At 39.1% G+C, this 24,773-nt stretch overlaps 1 protein-coding gene across 2 annotated transcripts in view; it reads right to left on the minus strand.

The window, feature by feature from the left end:
* LOC130930495 (integrin alpha-6-like) overlaps nt 1–24,773 on the minus strand; it is a 47,805-nt gene that overhangs the window by 3,743 nt on the left and 19,289 nt on the right. The window contains exons 6-25 of one of the 2 annotated variants that reach the window (XM_057858477.1): nt 23,884–24,097; nt 23,611–23,804; nt 21,662–21,759; nt 21,447–21,574; nt 21,281–21,370; nt 18,282–18,343; nt 18,032–18,201; nt 13,391–13,531; nt 12,519–12,634; nt 12,286–12,442; nt 12,130–12,207; nt 9,912–9,991; nt 9,715–9,792; nt 9,539–9,641; nt 9,308–9,478; nt 6,203–6,298; nt 5,991–6,101; nt 5,398–5,496; nt 3,761–3,886; nt 3,593–3,679 (exon numbers count right to left, since the gene is read on the minus strand). In XM_057858477.1, coding sequence (XP_057714460.1) covers nt 3,611–3,679; nt 3,761–3,886; nt 5,398–5,496; nt 5,991–6,101; nt 6,203–6,298; nt 9,308–9,478; nt 9,539–9,641; nt 9,715–9,792; nt 9,912–9,991; nt 12,130–12,207; nt 12,286–12,442; nt 12,519–12,634; nt 13,391–13,531; nt 18,032–18,201; nt 18,282–18,343; nt 21,281–21,370; nt 21,447–21,574; nt 21,662–21,759; nt 23,611–23,804; nt 23,884–24,097 — 2,381 coding nt within the window. In that variant the 3' untranslated portion in view covers nt 3,593–3,610. The remainder of the gene's footprint in view (nt 1–3,592; nt 3,680–3,760; nt 3,887–5,397; nt 5,497–5,990; nt 6,102–6,202; nt 6,299–9,307; nt 9,479–9,538; nt 9,642–9,714; nt 9,793–9,911; nt 9,992–12,129; nt 12,208–12,285; nt 12,443–12,518; nt 12,635–13,390; nt 13,532–18,031; nt 18,202–18,281; nt 18,344–21,280; nt 21,371–21,446; nt 21,575–21,661; nt 21,760–23,610; nt 23,805–23,883; nt 24,098–24,773) is intronic. The other variant, XM_057858476.1, reaches the window with a different exon arrangement.

Below are 24,773 nucleotides of genomic sequence, written 5' to 3' on the forward strand. Positions count from 1 at the left end.
TTTCTAATTCACAGTTACATTACCTGCCAAATAGTGGATTTAACGAGCTGGTTTGCCAAGGGAAAATACAACCAAAAGGGTGGAGGTGGCCGAAAACTTGACAGCACTTTCGAAAAGGATAATAAAAGCCTTTCTTTCGAACAAACCTGCTGGCACTGTTTCAAAGGAGGCCAACGGAGAAATAAGTGCAACTCTGGCTCGACACACTGGAGGTGATGAGCAATTGCGAAATGCGCAAGTCATCACCATTGAGCTGAAAGCCAACACACGGGGCGCGATGTGACGGCATCAAAACTCACCGCCCTCTGCCTGTGCGTCATTGCTCATCTCTGATTAGCCATAAATTTGGGGCATTTTAAAATTTTTAGTGTTTTCTGAGCACCAACAACTTCGCATACTGCTGCTTCTTTATTTATGTTCTGAAAATCATGCCGAGAGGTATCAAAGTAGGGCGTGTGGATGTCAATTTCTGGGTTGCCATTGTATTTTGGGATTATTTTCTTACCTATAATAAAAAAAATATGTATTTTTTAATTTTAAAATCTGATCTTTTTCACCCGATTCCGTTCGTCGAAAAAATGGTGCAATCAGCCTGATTTCCAATCATGTGATCGGCATGGTGGCTTAGTGGTTAGCACATCTGCCTCACAGTTCTGAGATCAAGGGTTCATTCCCGGGCTTCGGCCTTCCTGTGTGGAGTTTGCATGTTCTCCCCGTGCCTGCGTGGGTTTCCTCCGGGAACTCCGGTTTCCTCCCACATCCCAAAAACATGCACGGTAGGCTGATTGAACACTCTAAATTGTCCGTAGGTATGAGTGTGTGCGTGAATGGTTGTATGTCTCCTCGTGCCCTGCGATTGGCTGGCAACCAGTTCAGGGTGTCCCCTGCCTACTGCCCGTAGTTGGCTGGGATAGGCTCCAGCACCTCCGCGACCCTCGTGAGGAAAAGCGGCATGGAAAATGAATGAATGAATTAATGATCGGCATCACTACTTTTGAGAAAAATACTTCTAAGAACAGTTTTACCATGCCTTGAGTTTTTTGTGAAGAAACACTACTCATATTTTGGGCTACACTAGAGTCCTTGAATTTTTCCTTTATCCTACAAATTATTTTTTAACCAGCACAGCGGCTCTCCGCTCTACCATTCAGATATTGCAACAATATTCACATGACTCCAGACGCAAGTCATATGACCACACACACAAGCTGGCAGTCTGAAGTTTTGTGATTACGCTGGCCTGTTTAATAACGTGGTGTCTTTAAAGAGTAAAAAAAAATTAAAATGTTTCACATGCCGTCAACATTACTCGAAAGCATAGATTTCAGTCATATTTGGCGCCAAAAGACCACAGAAAACCAGGAATGTGATCGTTTTAATTTCACGGTAGGAAATAAGTTTTCCTCCCTAGAGGGCACTAATGCTTTTTGGACGAAGCTCAGGTTTTTTGGGCCTAATATGGTCACATAATAGGTATAGTACAGTATAAAAATAAAGATGGCGTTGTGCTGAGAAACAAAAAATATATACCAGAAATATCTGACATTTGTAAGCAGCTACTCATTGAGAATTCTATTTACTGAATACTTATACTTGAGTAAATTTTTGGGGATGGCTACTTGATTAATATCATTTTGAAGTAAGGCTACTCTTACTTGAGTCAAGTTTTTGGCTACTCTACTATGGAGGACCAAATGGGACAATGAAAAATACTTAAATGTGTCATTAAAACACCAGCTCATTTAATGTAAAAGGGTTAGGGTTAACAGACAATTATTTCATGGACACATTTTGCAGAACTTCATCAATTCATCTGTCAAACTCACCCATCCAAGTCAGTGGGCAGGACTAACGCTGATCTAAGTGTCATCGATTGCTATCTGAAGTCTTTTTAAACATGGTGGATATACTTAAACTTTCCTGCTGACCAAGAACGATGTGTGCAAAGCAGAGGAGTTTATTGAAGTTGGTGTCATTTTGGCTTTTGGTTGTAGCATTTCATGAATTTATGAGCAAAACTACGTCACTCGTCCTCTACTTGTTTGACCCAAGCACCACCTAGTGTGTCAGAATGATTACTGGCTCTGCATCGATCGTTTATCAAAAATCAACCAGTCTTTGCTTGGTATACTGGGTAAGCAATCAGGTGTTAGTCCTGCCTAGCCGCCCAATGACTGATGGGTGATGACAGATAAAATTCATGAAGTGCTGCAACACATGTCCATGTAAAAATTAAATGGTGAAAATGTGTTTTTTTTTTTTGTTTTTTTTTTAACATTAAATGGACTAATAATTTAATGACACTTTAATTCCCATTTAACTTACTGGTATTTAAAGATTTATTAATATATTTAATTCCATCGCATTTGGTCCTCCATACTCTACCCACCTCTGCTGTTCCATTCAAGTCAAGACACTCATACATCAAACCCATACATAAAATGATAATTACTATGTTTAAAAAAAAACTGCAGTACGTTGATGCACTAATACAACTTATCAGCAAGGGCGTAGGTTTGGTCTCAACATTGGTAGGGACAATATAACAGCATTACCTGCATGTACACTTTTTGCTCTGGATGGGACATTAAAAAGAGCAGACAGATCGGGTAAACGGGGGTATGGGCTACATTTCTCCCGAATATGAACCGAATTAATTGATATGCTAAATGAGGGGTGCTCGTTACGTCAATCACGATCGACGAGTCGATCGCAACGCTAGTGTGGGTAGCTCGTGGCATCCACCCCCCCCCCCCAAAAAAAAATTATGTGCATAGTTAATTATGATTATGTTGTGTGTATGCTGTGTTGTGTGAGCAACATATGCAGCTCAAGTTTTTCTAGTTCTGTCGTTTCCAGCAGAGTTCACTACATTTCTCAGTTTAATTCATGTTAACAGTAGAAAACACAAAAAGGACACTTCTGAGCATCTTCTTACTCGAGTTTTGCAGGTTAGCAAGTACACACAGTTTGATGTTATGCTAACTCTGATGCAGGTCGGACTTTCAGTAGCAAATTAGTGGTGTGTTTCTAACCTCCACAACATGGCGTCTTTTTAAATTACTTACAGCGGCTGCTGCTGGCCGAAACAAAAACTTCCAATATCCCTCGTCTTCGAAGGGGGCAGAGGAGGCGGCATGTTGTCGACATGTATTTCTGTCGGAGCTGTGTGAGTGTGAGCGTGCATCTGTGTGTCGGGAGTGGGTCAAGTCATCAGCCAATCAAACGTGCAATTGGGGGGGGATGGACCGGCGCATTCAGCAAATGAAAAGTGTTAAGTTTGAAAATAATGAAATTAATTCACTGAATAATGGTAGAGTCAATTTTATCCTTACAACTTATGGGAAGACAATCTAAATTACCTGTATAACAACGCATTATAAAATACATTTTGGACAATTTGAGCATTCTGATAAGTTTGTCGTGTAATGTCCCTACCGCCCCTATGCAAACCTATGCCCTTGCTTATCAGGTGCACCTTACAGTCTGAAAAATACAGTAACTGTGTGGAAAGCCCAAATCCAAGTAAAGAAAGCGACAGAAAAATCTGCACCACATTTTCTTTCATTAACGGCAGTCAACTCAGCCTCACTTTTTTTTTTTTTTTTTTTTACGCATTTGTTGTCAGCTTCTGTTTTTCTGAGTAGTCCCGTTTGTTCTTTTTCCCAAAGACTCCACACTGAGGAGAGGCAAGCCGTTAGTTAATCATTTAGCTTCGTGTCCGACTTGACATATGGGAGTGCGTGCGTGCTTATCTTACCTTCCAGAGAAGGAAAATCAAAAGTGCCAGCAAGAGCAAGGCCAGAAGAACAGACAAGAAAATGATCCACCATGGAACGCCTCCAGATCGTGCTTCATGCCTCTCGGGGAACGCCGTCACTCTCATCTGGGAGACAAAAAGTTAAAAAAAAAAAAAAAAACATTAAAAACTGGCGGTGAATGATCATGTTTCAAAGACAGCCAATGAGTTAACTAGTACTCGTGTTGACCTACTTTCAGAACACCTTGAAATGTGACCCTACTTTTGGCCTGTATATTATTAATAATAGTTTGTTTGTTTTTAACCAGGAAAAGCCTCGTTGAGTTTAAAAATCTCTTTTACAAGAGAGTCCTGGCCATGCATAATAAGGGGCAGCATAGCTGAAAGCCCTGCTACTTAGTGCAGTGTAGACCCTTGGTACAGTCAATAAAAACAAATCTTGAGACCGAAAGTTCCGACTTCCAGTGGGTTTTTTTAATTATTCCCCAAGTAAGAAGTAGGCCAAGAATTATATAGTTAAAATTAAGAACAAAGACATGCCAGTAAAAGAGTCTACGGCTGGAGAGAGCAGACCATCCAACCCGGGCATACAAAGAGCAGTGGTGAGTAAAAGATCTGAGTTTTGCAATCTCAGTGCTCCATGGTAGACCGTATCCAATGCATGAAGACGATGTGCAGATGGATGTAAACGAAGGACATGTCATAGTCAAGTACAGACATAAAAGTTGATAAAACAGGCCTTGTTTCTGAAATAAAACCCCAATTTCAGCTTCAATTTTTTAACCTAATGCTGATTATGAGGCTTAAGAGACAGTAAATCAATTATGAATCCAAGATGCCTAAATTGTGACACTCAATTTCAGTACCCTGAACAGTTGCAATTGATGGGAGATTCGCTGGCCTGTATTTCACCTTTTTAAGTGTCACGAGTTTTCTTTTATCAGCTTTTAAAAAGAGCTTCTGGTTAAAAAGTGTGCACTTTGCATTGTTAAAGGTGAGCTTAACTGAGTACCTGATTTACAGTAGGCGCAGAACAGTAAATTACAGTATCATCTGCATAAAAATAGAAATTTGCCTCAATGATGAAGACAATCAATGTAAATAAAAAAGTCCCAAGGACTGAGCCCTGAGGCACACCATTTTCAATATTGAGAAGGCTTGACATGCACACACTGATCGGCGTGATAAATCCTGCTCAAACCACAAAACATATAATTATTAATATAAAATTATAAATACACTAATACTATATATAGAAACACTCTTTTAGCTATATTTTTTAAACTTTTTTTTGTTTGTTTTAAAATTTTGAATTTTTTTGATACTCTTCAAAATGGCTCAACTACCTGTAAGAAGACAGTGATGTTTAAAGCAAAAAATGTTTTGTTTTTTTTTTTGTTTTTTTTAAGGATCAGGGGTTATTTACAGCATTTATTCTCTAAAAACAATCCATTGCCATCATAAAATAGCCCAGGCCCCAACTAATTGTAAGTCAAAGGGACAAAAAATTATTTCTATCCGATTATTCCATGGGATAATTGATAGAAAATTGATTCTAAGAACCTATTCAATATTCTTAGAATTAATAGGTTCAGCTTCTCTATGGTTTCACATTTTATGTTTGTGTATTAACTCACCTGTGTTTCTGCATTCTGCAGTACCATGTTCTTTCTTGTACTTTCAACATGCAGAACTGCCTTGACGATCACCTCCACGTGATGCAACTTGTTGTAGTCCTATTTCGAAAAACAAAAGAACAGCATTTACCGTATTTTCCGCACTATAGTCTTCAATTTTCTCAAAAGACAACAGTGCGCCTTATAATCTGATGCGCCTTATATATGGATCAATATTGGTTAATCATTGCATGACATTGCCTTTAACGCAACTTCATCTAGTGGATGCATAATGCAACAGTTTTAAAGTAGGCCATTCATTGAAGGTGTGCCTTATACTCTAATGCGCCTTATGGTGTGGAAAATACAGTATGTATGCCTACGGTGCAGGTTATAAACTACATATGGATACATATCAGTGTTACGCAAACTAAATTGCCCCGACCACATCGTCTCATAAATTAAAACTAGTCTAAATGCAGTTCCTTTCCATGTCGTTTGTAAAACTCACAAATTAGCAGAAAATAGCTCGTTAGATATTACAAACTATAAATGAATTGACCTGCTATTTTTGAACGAAAAACCTAAGTGTTGTTGCGTTCCAGTGCTGTTACCGCTAACAACGTGCTGTTCCAAAGGCGCGAGTGAAGTGTGACGACTATGTTACTGTCCAGTCCTCGCAGGGGACACTTGATCTTCACACACTTGGCCCCGTCGTCACATGACTGCAAGTACAAAGCCCTTATTAACGGTGATAGTCGTTCAATCCATTTGAACTGGTAAGGGCTGACAGCCAGTGATCGTGATGCAATGTTTTTGCTTTTACCAAAATCTTTGATTTCCTCTTGTCCACCAAACGCGAAATAATTCCTTCATCACTTTCCTCGTACTTTTCGGTGGCTCTTTTCATCCTCTTGACTTCCTTTACGGAAAAAAACAAAGATTACACTTGACAACAGACCATTCTAAATCCATTTGAACTGGGATGGCTTGCATTGAATCATCATGTTCAACGTGATTGAAGGGTCACTGTGATGGCAATATGAGTGGGTAATTCATTTTAAAAAATGACAAATTGCCGTAGAAAAATTAAGTATTTGACATCGAGCGCTGCCGCTAAAGCACAAATTTTAACCTCGCTCCCTGTTTTTATGTGGCACCGAATGACCACGGAAAACAAGATCCATCTATCAATCAGATATGATCCTTTTAATTTCAGAATAGGAAATATATTTTCTCCACTAGAGGGCACTTATGCTCTTTGGATGAATGATGCTTCATTTCTGGAGATTGTTTCTTCTGTCGCCAGAATTTGAGTTTTGTTTGTTTGTTTTGTATTGTTTTTAGTATTTCTTTGGCTTAATGTGGTTATGTAATAGGTTATAGTACAGTATAGAAATAACAGTTCGTATAGAAAGCAGTTGTTTTAAAAAAATCAAACATCATAAGCAGTTGCTCACAATGTTACTCATGACTTGAATATTCTTTTTACCAAATACTTTTTTACTTCAGTACATTTTTGGTTGACTACTTTTACTTGGGTAATATAATTTTGAAGTAATAATTGACTTATTACTGATATCATTAACACCTCCCTACGCTCTGGCTCTGTCCCCAAACTTCTCAAACTGGCTGCCATCACGCCGATCATAAAGAAAACTGGTTTAGACCCCGACATCCCGACCAACTACCGGCCCATTTCAAATCTGCCTTTTCTATCAAAAATACTGGAAAGGGCAGTTGCGTCACAACTCCGAACCCACCTTACCGACAATAAGCTATTTGAACTTTTCCAATCTGGCTTCCGCTCACAACATAGCACCGAAACAGCACTTCTCAAAGTAACCAACGACATCCTCCTCTCCTCGGACTCCGGACAACTCACCATCCTCATCCTCCTGGACCTCACTGCTGCTTTTGACACAATCAACCACACCATCCTGCTCTCCCGACTAGAATCACTACATATCACTGGCACTGCACTTTCCTGGTTCCACTCCTACCTCACTGGCCGACAACAATTCATCAGCATTAACAACTGCACGTCCCCTGCTGTTTCCCTACCACAAGGTGTCCCCCAAGGTTCCGTTCTTGGCCCCCTCCTCTTCATTCTTTACATCCTCCCCCTTGGTCACATCATCCGTAAATTTGGACTGCAATTTCACTGCTACGCCGATTACATCTAAATATACATCTCCACTAAAACCATCTCACACAGCACCAAAACTACACTTCATAACTGCCTCAGCGAAATCAAATCCTGGATGCAACTTAACTACCTTCAACTCAACAGCAACAAATCTGACATAATCATCATAGACCCTACAGCTCACATCAAAAACAGTCAATTCTCCCTTACCATCGACAACTGCACCCTCCCTCTCTCAACACACTCCCGCAACTTAGGTATAATTTTCGACAATAAACTAAGATTCGATCAGCACATCAACCACATCACCAGAACCGCCTTCTTCCACCTTAAGAACATAGCCCGCCTCCGCCCCTCCCTCACCTACTCTGCTGCAGAAACCCTCATACATGCATTCGTCACCTCCAGACTCGATTATTGTAACAGCATTCTTTTCGGATCTCCAGCCAAACTCCTCAATAAACTACAATATATCCAGAACTCCGCTGCACACCTTCTCACCCGTACCCCCTACAGGAATCACATTACCCCCGTCCTTCACAAACTGCACTGGCTTCCCATCTCACACAGGATAAATTTCAAAATCATCCTTCTCACATACAAAGCACTCAATAACTTGGCTCCTCCTTACCTCACGGACCTTCTCTGTCCCCACACCCCCTCCCGTCACCTCCGCTCATCTAATGGAAACATTCTCGCACTGCCCCCACAAATAACACACCGTACTTGGGGGGACAGAGCCTTCTCCATTGCTGCCCCCTCACTTTGGAACGCACTCCCTAAAACCATCCGCACCTGTTCTGATCTTCCCACATTCAAAAAATTGTTAAAAACTCACCTTTTTAAACTAGCTTTTAATGTGTAATTCTTTCCTCTATTGTTCTGTACTACTCACGTTGTGTGAGCTTTATTTATTTTTTTCCCTCAACTGTAAAGCGCCTTTGAGCACCGGTAAAAGCGCTCTATAAATAAAATGTATTATTATTTATTATTATTAAAATATTTGGCAGCTCTAGCCACCTCTGAATATTTGCATGTCAACGAATACAGAATATTTTGCGATTAATCACAATTTGACAATAGAAAGTAGCTGATTTGCGATTGAATGCAAATTGGCTATAATAAAAAATGTGACCAAATTGAGATTAATCGCAAGTTAGCAATTTAAAAATGTGAGGATTTTTTAAGTAATCTCAAATTGACTATAAAAATGATTCATTTGTAATTCATTCGAAGCTGACAATAAAAAGTGAGACTAATGTGCGATTAAATGCAAGTTCACTGCTAAAATGTGGAAAAATTGCAATTATTCTTAACTTCATTTAAAATGTGATTTATTTGCAATTAATTGTGTGTTAACTGGAAAATGATTAGAGATTAGTCATAATTAGGTAATTGGCAACAATCGATAGGAAGGGTGGCAGCGAATGCTTAAGCTTCAGTGCCGGTGACGGTGATAGGTGTCTAATCCATCAGGACTGGGACGGGCTAGCAACATGAAAGCTGTTAGAACAGTCGGAAAGTTGTTGTTTTGAGCATTGTAACCATTCATATGCCGACGTTCTTGTGTGTTCAATGTTAACAGTCCGTTTTTACTGCAACTATATTAGTAAGATATTTTAAAAGTAAATATTAGTCTATCACCGTCAAAGCAGCCATTGAGTTAAATCAAATCTTATACAGTAGTACACGACCCAAAAATAAGCCTCAAAAAGTGATTGGTTTTCAGTTTTTACGTTGCTGTGATAAATTGCTGTACAATTTTTTACCCACTCAGCTGACCTTTTTAAGAGGATTGATCTCCGCTTTGGGCGTACACTCAAGTTGATCCACACCCGTGGCGCTTATTTTGGTCAGGTAGAGCAGCAACTTGTTCTGCTCGGTGGTTTTGGGCCACTCAATGTGCAGGGAGGCCGTGCCCACGTCACTCAAGCGCCTCCCGATGTTAATAATCTGTAAAATATATTCCCATGTGAACCACTCAACACGACTGACTGTATTTCCAGTACTCACTCTGATTTGATGTGTAAGGGGAATTCCCATGTCACTTTCCGTCTTCATGGCGTTGTGATCTTTGATCTTTCCTGAATATTGCACCTGTGAGGGCTGAGCTTGCCTGGGGAAAAAAATGAAATATTTTTTTGCGTCAAATCTGTCCATGTATGCACTAACGACAGCCGTTTTGTTACCCTGTTATAGTCAGCTGCAATGTGATGGCCACATTTGCTTTGGCTTTAACAGCGGCTAGTGTGGCCTGCTCACTGGTTCTGCATGGGGTTAACAAGGATTCACGCTGTTATTAACTGCCACTGAAGCATAATCGTTCACTGCCAAGCTTCCTGCAAAAGCGCAATTTTACCTTTGTGATCGAGTCGATTATACTCACGTTTTAGGTTGAAGATCAATCTCAAACTCAGTGGTGTTCAGCGAGATGCCTGCTGTTCCCAGAATAATGTAGAAGGTCGTCTTTGAACGCAAACAGACAAAACATTGAAAGTTGCTTCACAAACATTGCCGCCAATTTAGCACGATGTAGCTAGATTTAGCAATTTTTCAGACTATATGGTAAATGGTGTTATACTTATATAGCGCTTTTCCACCTTTCAAGGCGCTCAAAGCGCTTTACACTATCTCACCAGTAGGTAGCAACTAAGCACAACCTGGTCAACTATATGTAATATATATGTTGTGTTAGAACCTCTAAACTTGGCCAATACAATCAAACTAGGCATTTTAGAGTGCCATTTTATTTCCCAAAACACAAAAAAACTGTATATTACATATAGTCAGTTATGCTATATGTGACTAATTTCAAACTAATCATATGTCAACTATGCATAAAACATGATCAATTTGTGATTAACGGCAAATTAACTATTGAAAACTATTATCCATTTATGGTGAGTTACCAATTTGAGATTAAATGCGAGTTGACCAGAGGTGGGTAGAGTAGCCAAACATTTTACTCAAGTAAGAGTAGCGTTACTTGAAAATAATAATACTCAAGTAACTGTAAAAGTAGTCCTCCAAAAATTGTACTCAAGTACAAGTAAAAAAATATTTGATTACTCAAGAATACTCAAGTAATGAGCAACATTGTAACTGCATACGATGTTTGATTTCTTTTTTAAACAATGGTAATTTTTTTTCTCAGCACATACTTATCTATATGAACTGATATTATAATACTGTACTATAAACTATTACATAAACGCATTAAGCAAAAGAAATACAAAAAAAAAAAAACATTCTGTCGATACAAAAAAATCTATACAACTGACGCATCATTCGTCCAAACAGCATGAGTCCCCTCTAGTGGAGAAAATAGTTCCTAGGTTGAATAGTTGAATAATGAATACATGTAGTCCCTGGGTCACGAACGAGTTCCGTTCCTACGCTGGCAACATAATCCAAATTTTCATGTCAATCGGAATTAACCCTTTAAGTACCCCCAAATACCCCCTAAATCTCAAAATAACTATCAAAAATATGCATTATACGTCATTGTTGCCAAGACGTTGGAGCTAAGTCCTAGCTAGGCAGTGAGCTAAGCTCCGAAATGAGGATGTCAGACGTCCATGTTGTTTGCTGACTTTATTAAGATGCTCATGACATCAACACTTGCGGAATGTAACTGAAATAAAAATGAAATTAAATCAGTTTCATCTTAAATAACAGCAATTCAAAAGTGTGTTTATAACTGATACAGCTGATACAGCAATAATAATTCACACAAACGATTAGCATTTATTACTTAGCGTCCGCACATCATCAAAAACTATCACATAAACTCGCCCCAAGTATTTGACCAGAATTGAAAAAACTCAATAAACAGTTGAAAAGGTGCTGCCACTGTGTATGCTTCACAAGCAACAAATGTGCGCACAGGTTTGCTGGCTTTCCCGTCTCTCACTCGCTGCTAGACTTCTTCATGGGAATGAAAGAAATGTGCTCTTCTTCATGTGTGTGCGCGCAACTACATTGTTCTTCATGTGTAGATGCCCTCTTACTTGCGTGCCATTAGTACTTACCTGCTCTACACCTCCTCCGCCAAGATGAAAGCATGCACCACAAAACAAAAGTCAACATTTAAAAAAAAAAAAAAAAAAGTTGTGTAACAGAGTAAAAGTAACGCGTTACTACCCACCTCTGGAGTTAACTATTACTAAATGAGACTGTTGTTGCCATTAATCGCAAGTCGAATATCAAAATGTGACTAATTTGTGAATTACATGTAAACTTAAAAAAAAAAAAAAATGTCATTTGCAATTCATTGAACGCTAACTATCAAGATGTGACTACTTTGTGATTAATCGCAACTTGACTTAAAAACAATGAATATGCGATTTAAAAAATATGAAATGTGCGAATAATCGCGAGTCAACTTTTACAAAATGGTTGCGATTAATCGCAAGTCAACAACAAAAATGTCACTATTTTTTTATTTTTTGCATGTAGATAAAAATGTGACAAATTTGAGATTCGCTGACAGCCCTCCCAGTCAAAATGAATTGGACGTAATCACCGTCAATGGTTTCTGAAACATGATCATTCTGTGCTAGCCAGTTCAGTTAGAGGAGAGAAAGTTGGTGCTTATTTCTTACCTCTGAATCCCGTTTAAATGGATTTCCAAGTTCACACGTCGCGATCGAGCCGTTCTTATTGGCCATGCAATTCACAGCCTGAAATCACAGTAATTCAGTATTAACCATAAAAACGTCTGACTTGGTATTGTTTGCGTGGCTGGGAAAAAAGCTTACATTAGGCGGGCCACGGAACGTCGAGTATGTGAGGGCCTGCGGCAGGGAAGCAACCACCGATGCCTCGTGTGCGTCATCTCCGTTCTGATTGGTCACCTTGACCTCCAAGGCAATGTCCTTCTGTTTGCTCATCGAGATCACCGGAAGGCCGTTCTCCCTTTACCCAAAGACAAGAAGTTAAGAACATGTAGGACTGCAATTTTTTTTTTTTTTTTTTAGATGTAGTTCCTTACAATGGTAATGGCTTGAAAGTGTCGTCATCGGTTGTCCTGTAGCCGTAACGATGCGCCACTTTTAAGTTACTATGGCAAATATTGTCACTGCCGCAGCCCTCTTTGACAAATTGCACCTGCAAAGATTTGGACACATACAATCAATAGGTTAATTTTAGTATCACTGATGACGATAGAAGTCTGATCCGTCCAAGTAGATGGGTGTTCTTCTAAAGAATATACTTCTTGTTTTAAAAACACAACATATTATTACATTTTTTTTTCACCTGTCCTGTACAGCTGCTTGACACAGAGAATGGAAATCTGAGTGTCCTATTGGTCTGAACAGTTTTAATGTATCACATGGCGGTATGACCCACTCCCATTGTGATCATTCAACGTGCCTCATTTATTAGGACAAATTTCCATTACATTTTTTTTTTAATAGTCAAGTTGTGATTAAGCACAAATTTGTCACATTTGGTATTTGTAATAATTATCCAGCGATTAATTGTAAGTTTGTCACATACTTGAAGTTAACTTGCAAATAATTTCATCTTTCCCATTTCAAATAGTTAACTTGCATTTAATCACATTAGTCTCATTTTTCATGATGAGCTTGCAATTATTGCAAATTTGTCACATTTTTGATAGGCATTAATCGCAAAATTGACACATTTTAACATGGGGTCAATCTCAAATTTCTCATTTTTAATGAGGTAACTTGCAATTCATTGCAAATTTTTCATTTTATAATCAAAAAGACACAATCAGAAATTTGTCACACTTTTAGAAAATGTCATTGATTCAGTTTAAATCATTAAAATGCCAGTCAATATGGATTTTGCGTCTTACCACCAACAATGACACTGAAACATGATGATTCATGTTACCTCTCCACGTGTTGGTATTTTATCTTTAGCGTCCAGCACGGGTGGCACTTCATCTGAGTTCTGTCTACGTTTGCGTTTGGCATTCTGGATCTCCACGTCCACGTCGATGGGAACACCTCGAAGTTTGTCTCGAATATTGTCCTGTGGGATGACATGAAATTACACTTAAAAAGGAGGCCTCGAACCAAAAAGTGACAATTTAATTTTTCAATGTTTAGTAGCTTTTACACACACACGCAAATGCCGTCAATGTAATGTATTTTCCACACTATAAGGCGCATCCGAGTATAAGGGGCACCGTGTAATGACTGGCCTATTTTAAAACGGTTTTCATACAGTTTACAGTACTAGGCAAAAGTATTGGCACCCCTGCAATTCTGTCAGATAATGCTCAATTTCTCCCAGAAAATGATTGCAATTACAAATGCTTTGGTAGTAATAGCTTCATTTATTTTGCTTGCAATGAAAAAACACGAGAGACTGGGGGGGAAAAAAATCTGTATCATTTTACACAAAACTCGAAAAATGGGCCAAACAAATGCATTGGCACCCTTTGAAAAATTATGTGATGCTTCTCTAATTTGTGTAATTAACAGCACCTGTTACTTACCCGTGGCACATAACAGGTGGTGGAAATAACTGAATCACACTTGCAGCCAGCTAAACCTGAATGTTCCTGTGTCTACCGTGCACACTATCATCAATAAGTGTAAAGCCCATGGCACTGTGGCTAACCTCCCTAAATGTAGATGGAATCGAAAAATTGACGAGAGATTTCAACCAAAGATTGTGCGGATGGTGGATAAAGAACCTCGACGAACATCCAAACAAGTTCAAGCTGTCCTGCAGTCTGAGGGTGCAACAGTGTCAACCTGTGCTATCCGTCCGTCTGTGTCTGGATGAAAAAGGACTCTATGGTGATACCCAGGAAGATCCCACTTCTGACCCAGAGACATAAAAAAGCCAGGCTGAAGTTTACCTAAGAAAGCCAAAAACGTTTTGGAAGAATGTTCTCTGGTCAGATGAGACAATAGAAGAGCTTTTTTTGGGAAAATGCATCAACATAGAGTTTACAGGGAAAAAATGAGGCCTTCAAAGAAAAGAACACGGTCCCCACAGTCAAACATGGCGGAGGTTCCCTGATGTTTTGGTTGATCCAATGAGGCTTCTGCTAAAACAAGCCCCACCCGACTGCAATCAACTAATTGCTTTTGTAAAACACCAAATTGGTGAACAGGTGCCGTCTTCTTGTTTGGTTGGAATATAATCCTGCAACCACAGCGGGCCTTTCTTGGAATAGGTTGGAGACCCCTGCACTAGATAGGGCAGCGCCAAAGGGAATGTCATGCAATGACTAACCGATATTGATCCATATATAAGGCGTCTCGGATTATAGGGTGCACTGTCGGCTTTTGAGAAAATTGAAAGCTTCTAGGTGCACCTTATAGTGCGGAAAATACTAGTGGTATTAACAATAATCGATGCGGCGATGCATCCCGATGCGGAGCATGGACGATTCGATTCGATGCGGGCAACAAGCCGAATCGATTCAGCACATTTTAAAATATATAAGTACGTTCAAAAATCTTCCCTGCGCAATTCCGCTGATGCAACGGATTTGGTTTCCCCATTTGTATTATGATTCTCATGTTTCATTTTTTACACACTGCATAACTCTGGTCAAGTTTCCCACCAACCTCGTAGAAGCCAAAATGTCTCCAGATGTCTGCTTTCAATGTCTTAGGTGCATCAATAATCTTTCTCACTCCCTCTTTCTCCGCTTTAGCCATTGTTATGTTATGTCCTATCTCTTAGAGGTTAGATCTTGTGCCCGAACCCGAACGGGTCGGGCCGAAAATGTTAAGCATTCATGTTCGGGTCGGGTCGGGTCGGGTCGGGTCAGGCCGCCACGCCGGACTAACAAATAATTTTTTTTTTTAAATGGGATAAAACCGAGAGCAGGCTCTCTGTATTGTGCATTTGCTTGTGCACGCACATGAAGCAGTGGCGCCGCCCGCTTTTTCTTCTTCTCCTCCGCTGTGGCGCTTGCGATTCATTACGAAAGACACTTTTATTTATGCACCCAGAGGCAACACAAATGTGATCCTTTTGAATCTTTTCCTCTGTGTGTTTGCAAAATCGCATGTTTTTTTTTTTTTTATATATTAAACTTTCCCAGCGTTATTTCGTTGTGTAAATGCTTTTATAATGATCATAAAAATATGTAGACTATTTAAACATTAAGAAAACTTGCGTTTTTTTTCTGCCAACTGAGAATTCGTTACGAAAGACACTTTTTTATGCACACACAAAGGCAACACAAATGTGATCCTTTTGAATCTTCTCCTCTGTGTGTCTGCAAAATCGCATGTTTTTTTTATATTAAACTTTCCCAGCATTATTTCGTTGTGTTAATGCTTTTATAATGATCATAAAAATATGTAGGCTATTTAAACATTAAGAAAACTTGCGTTTTTTTCTGCCAACTCGAAGAAATGAAAATAAATTGCTGCCGCCGCGTTTTTTTTTTTTTCGCATCACTCCAAGCCGGGTCGGGTTTCAATACCAGCGGCCGTGTCGGGTCGGGCTGGATTTTTTAGGCCCGATCTAACCTCTACTATCTCTCTGCTCTCTCGATTGCAAAAAACTGATATTTCCTCATGTTGAAGCAGAATGCTGCTGCACTTCATTTTAATTCATTATTTTTTATTGTTATGTGGTAGTTACTGATTGCATTTCTAAGTTGATTGCACATATATAGGTCTACATTTTACTTTCGTTCTACATTGCAATATAGTTGATGTTTTGTTTGCAACTGAGCTGATCCCTGGATTGATATTGCGATACACTACAATATTTTCTTTGTCGTTTTCTTTAATATTTACTTGAATATTTTTATTGATGGGTCGTTGTGACTAAAATACAGTGACTGTTATTACCGATTTTGCACAGGAGTTCAGATGTTGCACTGTGTAAAAGGCTGCTACTGTGTGTAAAAAAAAAAAAAGAGAAAGCCCTGGTCTCATTCAAAGCACTAATTAAATGCTGTGATCAGTTGTTTTTTTAATAAATATATGAAAGTATTTTCATTTGACTTCAACCAGGAGTGACACAAGAGCCAATAAAAAGTTGTTAAATGTCTGACTGCTTGTGTTGGCTCATGATTCACGAAAAATATGCTTTGCTTTAGATTTTAAATGCATCCCAGGCTTTAAGGCATCGCGATGCATTGCCGATTCGAACCGAATCGAATTGTGACCCTCTGAATCGAATCGAATTGAATCATGGCCCTCCGAATCGAATCGAATCGAATCGAATCGAATCGTGGGGGCAGTGCCAATGCACACCTTTAGAAAATACGGTAACTGTTTTGCGATTAATAACAAATTGACTGTAAAAATTTGATTAATTACTGCTTCATCACAAGTTGATCATAAACAAAGTGACTATTGTGCGACTGATTTCTTTTTGCAAGTAGTTTACTAATAAAATGGGAAAAAATGGACATTATTCCCAACTTTATACTGACTCATTTGCGATTAATTTTGAGTTAACGATGCGAAAATGTGATTTTCACGGTCAGCAGCAGTTGATTGATAAATAATATTAAGCTGACCAACAGAAAAGTTGTTGATGCGTTTCCTGAGTTTGAGTGTTGTAAGTTACTGTGTGGTGAATGTAAAAACATTAGATTTTCAAAGCAGATCTGGCTCTTCTTCAGTGTCGTGCAGAGACCAATGGAGGGGCAGGTGCTCATAGATCAAAAGGGGCACATGAACAAAAATTTTAATACACCTTACAAAACATCCAGTTCAACAAGCTTTAGAGTATAATTGGCTGTGACTGTGACAGACTTTAATTGGGAGGGAGGAACAGTGAAAAGAAATCAACACTGTCATCAACACTTTCTGGCTGTGACTCAGTCAGTCTTTGCTTTTCTTCCTTCAACCTCCATATCAAAACTTCGATACTCAACTTGTTGTTAATCTGAGAACAAACCAAACTAGATGTTCATTGATCCACCATCAGCGCAGTTTTTTCAAAACTATTATTTCATTATTAGAGAACATAAAGATGTGTACCGTTCTAGATAATTTTGTGAAGAGAACGGACAAATACATTTGCCTATAGAGAGTAGAGACACACAAATCGAAATAGCGTAGGGCGGGGGGTAATTAGTTAATAAAGTACAAAACTATATAAAAGATTAATTACATTTTTTAATACCCACAATAAACCTGGATATAAGAATTTTCATTACAGTATTTGCTCGAACACGGTTTACTAGGGTAACACCGTTTGTTTTCAACCACCAGATGTCCTAAGACTCCTCACCACACACCCAGACACTCAGGTTACAGAGGAACAGCGTGCAAAGGAACGGGGGTCATGGGGGGATTGGTTGGGGGTTATGCGCCGGCTTAGCAGCACACAGATGGCTTCTTAATTTTATTTATTTTTTTTTGTAAAGGTGTTTTCGATGTCCAAGTAAAGTACCTGCACAGTCAGCCAGCACACACATAGTCCAAAGGGGCACTATGGGCATATAGGGGCAAATGGCGGGGGCTCAAGCACCCTCCGCCCCCCCTCTGCACGTGCGCACTTATATTACTATCAAAGAGTTCAAGGCGTGACCTGTACCTGTATCGCCAGCTGGCGTGTGATGCACTGTTTCCTTCCTTTGGTGTCCAGGACGACAGTGCCTTTGGACTCGTAGCTGCTTTCAGACCCTGACTGCTGAGTGAAGGCGGCCCTGGGGATGAGATTCTTCTTCCTTTGGTCAGCGTCAACTTTCATGGTGTATGCCACAGCTAGAAGGGGATAAAAGGGTCAGGTTTGCTAGACAAAACGCGGAATGGAGTTTCCCCCGGGGACGGATATTTGATCTTACTTAGTCTGGGAGAATAGCTCGTTGGGTTGGCAGTGTAGGTGAAGCAAGCTTCAACGTTCATGCTGAGGGAGGGAGACAAATGGAAACGGTCACTAAATAGGGACTTGGACAAAAATTTAGAAGTCATCTTTATCACAAATTATTGCTTGAATTCTACAATGCACACGGACACAATGATGTCATTTTTATTTCATTCAAAAGAGTTATAGGGGGAAACTACTGTAATAAATGGCCTATTGGTGCAATAATAAAGCCTATTAATTTTTGTATTCCTAAAAAGGAGGAGGAGTGACAGCGAATTCTGAACGATTTAAGCTATATCTCAGTCAATTTTTATTTTTTTCAAATTTTCATCACTGAAATGAGACTAATTATTAATTAATTATGACTATTATTTTTTGGCCATGCCAAATAAAATTCACAAGAGAAAATTAGGGATATCCCCGATCCGATCATATGATCGGAAATAGGGCCATTTTTCAGAGGATCAGAATCTGGTGAAAAGGATCGGGTTTTTAATTTTAATAAACAAAGATACATATTAGCCCTTAAATTTTTTTTAAAAATGAATAACAAAATAATACAAAGATAAAATAGGATTGCCAATAGAAACAAAAAAATATACAATTTATACTCCTCAACACTCCCGGAAAAATCAGAAGAGGAACTACTTTAAGCAGTAAAGTACTATAACATGTTTGGAACTTTTGTTCAAATATATATATATATATATTTTTTTCGGTATCGAATCGGGACTCTCAAAATCAGATGACTAGGGCGCAAAAAGTATGCGATCGAGACATCCCAAAACAAAATAATACTAATTATAATGTTATGAAGACTATTGTGCAATTTTTAAGTGCTTTTGAAAACAATGATTGCAATAAAATCAGTTTTGAAACCCAATGAGCACGCCATAATGGCGACTATATGTGCTGCAGTGGCTGGGACATGCACATTTCCTGCTGAAAAGCATCTTTTATCTTCAAATCAAATCTAAATAACATGTACATGTAAGGATCTATGAATGTTTTCATTCAAATTTGGAGGAATAGATTTATTGTTCAACATTGAGCCTGCATCACATATTATTTTCATGGTGTAAAATGCAATTGTTTTTTAATGCCAACGCAGTCCACGTTGACCGTAGGTCTGTTGATCTCATACCCAGTGCAGGTCAACCTTTTTACTGAGCATACCAGTTTCTCCTCCTTTCAGATGTAGGAATAGCAGTTGAAAGAAATGGAATAAAGTCTTTAAATTGGGGGCAAAACGCTCCAAAACCTGCCCCTTTGCCTGGATTTAGTCAGCGTATGAAAATAACCTTCGGTGAACCCCTAGACCAGACATGTCCAAAGTCCGGCCCGGGGGCCAAATGCTGCCCATGGACAAATTTCATCCGGCCCCTAGCCTCTCATAAAATCAATAACGTCTGGCCCGCACACAATAAATAAATAATAATAATAATTGGTCAGCAGTACTGCTACCAGCATATGAAGTAACTTACACACTAAATGCTGCTCCTCATTTACCCAGTAAAAGGCAGCAGCACTCTAACATTGCCCCGTGTGACCCTTTACTCCCAATTTTCTAAAATGGCGACAATCAACAAAAAAAGAGTGGATTGCGACGGCTGACGCTTCAAGGATAGGTGGAAATTGGACTATTTCTACACTAAAATACGCAACAATTGTGTCAGCCTCATTTGCAAAGAGACAGTCGCTGTTTTTAAAGAGTTCAATGTGAGGCAATATTACCAAACAAGACACGCTGACGTGTACGACAAGATTACAGGGAAGATACGTAGCGAGAAATTGAAGCAACTTGAAGCTAGTCTAATTTTACAGCAGCAGCATTTCGCAAGAGCCCGAGAGTGGAAAAAGAACGCCACGAAGGCTAGTTGCGAGATTGTTGAAATTATTAATTTAAAAAAATAATAAAGCAAATGTGACACACAGAATGGCTTGCTAAAAAATGTGCTTAAATATATTGTTCTATGTAAAGGACGTCAGGCAAGGTTGGCCCCCCACATTTTTACCACACCAAATCTGGCCCCCTTTGCAAAAAGTTTGGACACCCCTGCCCTAGACGTACTCACCGAACTACTGGGGTTCAATTCAATCGGTCTAATCAAAAAGAGAATAAGGACCGCATTCCAAGGACATATGAAGCATGAACTATGGATGTGCCGATCGCATATTTTTGCACCCGAGTCCGAGTCATCCGATTTTAAGAATCCTGATCCAGTACCATTCACGCACACACTCACTTTGGAGTGTTCAGTCAGCATAGCATGCAGGGGGATGTGGCAGGAAACCGGAGAAAACCCACGCAGGCACAGGAAGAACATGCAAACTCCACACAGGAATGCCAAAGTCGGGGATTGAACCTATGATCCCAGAACTGTGAGGTGGACGTGCTAACCACTGTCTGACCGTTCCGCCTTCATGAGGTGAATTATTTTTATACAAGATTAACATAGAAAAATGCTTGTCTTTTTTAAATGCTTCGTTGAGTGAGTCCATGCAAATCCAGTCACGCTGCCGAGAATCGCCTCTGGACAACGAAAATTACTAAACAATAATTAACACATTTGTGCCTTCGATCGTCAAGCTTCCGAACCTTCTCTTGCTAGATCAAAGCAACAAACCTGTCCGTCATTATTAACTTTATCAAACGACAGCTGCACTGGTGACAAAAAAAAGCAGCAAGAGGGAGGGTGAGAGGTTTTACGAGCATGATGCAGAAATACATAAATACCGGTATATTTTTTCAATTTAAAAAACTGATCCTTTTCCACTGATTCCGATCCTCTGAAAATGGCGCAATCAGCCAGATTTCTGATCACATGTTTGGATCGGGACATCCCTAGCATGAACCCATTTACGCATTTTGTCTTGTCTTGTATTTTATAAATGACTACATTTTGGGTCATCTCTATAGGTGTTCAAACTGGTCGTGAACTTTAAGATGGCCCCAATGCGTACAAATACACATACCAGAAGTTATTCCCGCAGTTCTTCTTTGTCAGGTCAATTTCCTTTGGCGTGAAGCTTACTTCCTTTTTGATGGCAATGACTGGACTGGCTCTGGAAATGCAGACAGCATGAGCAAGCTCTACTAACAAAAGTTGTTTGAGAAAACCTGGTTGAGCAGAGCACTCACCTGTAGACAAAGACGGCATCGGAGAGAGAACCAACAGCCAGGTCAGGGTAGGAGTTCTTGTCCAGATCCATGTTGCCCGCCAAAGAGTATCCGAACAAAGTTACTCCTGAAGGCTTGCCGGACAAAATCTACAGGCATAAAGTCGTGGATTATCGTTCGATAGTGTTTGATGAGTGTTTCTCAACTTCATGTTCGACAAGGGCTTTGGTGTGTACCTGTGCAGCTTTGGTGGATTCAAGTCCTTTGTCTGATCCATGATAGATGTAGACATTTCCTGATTTGTCATCATCATAAGGGGCTCCTACTGCAAAATCTAATATAGCCAATGGAGAAAATGTTCTTTGAGTTTTATTGAGACAGAACTATTTTCATCGTCAAATAATCGTTAGGAGACATTGTTGACTTGTTCATATGTTGTTCAAATCCCCTTTATTAAGGCTTTTAACACATTGGCTGCCATTGACAGTGATAGAGTTGCTCTCAAATGTGCTGTTTTTACATTGAGCATAATGTCGCTTTGGCATATTATCACTTATACCAATCCAACGAAGGAAACAGGTCAACAACATTCATACCATATATAATAAAACTGACAAATTTGCGATTAATTGGGAGTTAATTATGTGACAAATCTTTCATATTTTAATCCCATGTTAATTATGTATAAAAATGATTATTTGGTGGTTAATTGCAAGTTGACCATAAGAAAAAGTAATTAATTATAATTTAACTTAAGAAAAAGGTGGAAAATTTGCAGTTAATCGCAAGTTAATTTATTGAAACAGTACTTCTCAAATAGTGGGGCCCGTTGCCGGGGGTGACGCATGTTGACCTCTTGGAACATACCTTTTTTGCCGTACTAGAATAAAGGGTAATTGCAAATCCACTCTGTAGGTGGCAGTGGCGCTCTCATTTTCAGAGTGTGCCCAGTATTTTTTTAACTAGACGAACACACAGCAAAGAGCATTGGAGATATGAAGTGCTAAACCGAGGAAGTATGACGAAGCGTATGTAGCGTTTGGCTTTTGGCTTTGACTTTTAATACAGTGGAAGACAATTAAGACGTCACTTAAAGACATGAAACCCCAATCACATTGATAAGCCGCTTAAATTTTTTTTCAGCGAAAACGTGCCAAATATTGCCAACAAACGTCCCGCTTTGTCAGTGTTACATCAGTAAACCAGCAAGCACTGTTAACACCATATAAGGTGGCATACCAAGTTGCTCAGTGCAAAATAACCCCTTAGCAAAGGAGCTGATACTGCCTGCAGCAAAAATAAAAACTATCCCTCTGTCCAATGACACTGTCGTTTTTGTTCTGTTAATTTTTGTTTTTTGGTCAATTTGTTCTACATATTGTTGATGATTTAATTTTGCTAATCAATTTGAATATTTTATTCTTTATTTATTTAGTAAAATTTTATTTTTCAGTCTCAAATGGTCAAAAACTACCTTGAGTGTATTTTTACAGTTTGGATGTGATTTTTTTTTTTTTTTCCCCCAATTCAGGCAAGTTTGATGCGCTTTAAGTATTTTCTATAACAAACAAAACAATGTTAATAAAGTTATACTTTATTGTAAGTTGATCCATATTACTATTTTTCTTTAATACTATGCAATGTTATGCAAATGTGTAATAATAATAGTTGTATAGACAAATCACTCAAGTCAAAGCACTGAATTAAATTGTGATTATTTAATCGCAAGTTGACTTACTAAAAGTGACTAATTTTTCATTAATCTTGATTTACCTCCGGAAAAGTGTAATTAATCATGATTAACCCTTGGCTGCAATTGACAGGAATAGACGTCTAATCCGTTTGAACAAAAAGGTCTGAAAGTGAGTGATGGTGTTTCAGTGCTATTGACAACAACAGACGTCCAGTCCATTCTGACTGGCAGCTATAGCTTGATTTCAAAGATTTTTTAAACTATATTTTTCATAAAATATATTTTAGTAAAAACATAGATTCATCAGTAAAGGTTTTTTTTTACTTCTTTTAAAATAATTCATTTTTTGTTAATTGTAAGAATTATTTGTAGCAGCCCTAATATGTCGAGTTCAGGCGCATTGAACCAAAAATCGTTCACGTTTACTGTTTTTGGATCATAATCTATAATGTACTGATTTTCAAAACATTTATGGCTGTCGATGCTCCTCACCTTGGTAACCATCCTGGTTGATGTCTCCCAGATTCTCCACAGCCAGGCCAAACATGGAGTCCTGAGCTCCATCTATTCTTGTGGGGGTGACCTTATCCCATTTGCCGCCTTTGTTTACAAAGACGTATGTGGCTCCTCCGATTTCGCCGTCCTTCTCAAAGTACTGAGGCGCTCCCACTACTATGTCATCCCAGCTATTATTTAAAAAAAAAAAAAAAAAAAAAAAGGGCATCAGCATCGAGATCGAGATTCCCAAGCATCACGTTGGCTCACCCATCCCCGTTGAGGTCCAGCACGGCCAAGTCGTAGCCGAAAGACGAGGCCAGCCCCTCCCCTTCCAGCGTGTACTCTTGCAGCAAGATGTTGGTGTCCTCGGGACCTTTCTTGAGCAGCACCACGGCGCCGCTGTGGTTGGCCCTGGGCGCTCCTGCCACTACTGTCAGCTGGCCTTTCTTGGTCAGACTTTTGCTGGAATCCAGAGAAAAACCTGCAAAAAAACCCAACTCAACAAACAGCCAAATAGATACAATACATACAGTTACTTTGTTAATATACCGTATTTTTCGGACTATAAGTCGCAGTTTTTTTCATAGTTTGGCTGGGGGTGTGACTTGTACTCAGGAGCGACTTATGTGTGAAACTATTAACACATTATTATATCATTTCACATGTTATTTTGGTGTTTTGGAGTGGCACTGATGGTTTGGTATACTTGTTAGCATGTCCTTTATGCTATAGTTATCTGAATAACTCTTAATAGCGATGTTACGTTAACATACCGGCCACGTTTGCATTTGGTTGTTCGTGCACCATGTAACACTATCATACTGTCCACTTATTCAGCACGTTGTTCTCTATTGTATTTTTATTTTAAATTATTTTAAATTGCCTTTCAAGATGACATATATGTTCTATGTGTTGGATTTTATCAAGTAAATTTCCCCCAGAAATGCGACTTATACTCCGGTGCGACTTATATATGTTTTTTTCCTCTTCTTTGGGCATTTTATGGCTGTTGCGACTTACACTCAGGTGCGACTTATAGTCCGAAAAATATGGTACTTGAGTCAAATTTTTTTGTTTTTTGCACTTTACGCGAGACCTTTTATTTTAAAGTAAAAGTCATCAATTTAATCAAAAGCTAGCAGTGCACTTTTTAATCC

This window comes from Corythoichthys intestinalis, chromosome 14, assembly GCF_030265065.1.
Source record: "Corythoichthys intestinalis isolate RoL2023-P3 chromosome 14, ASM3026506v1, whole genome shotgun sequence".
Taxonomy (NCBI): Eukaryota; Metazoa; Chordata; class Actinopteri; order Syngnathiformes; family Syngnathidae; genus Corythoichthys; species Corythoichthys intestinalis.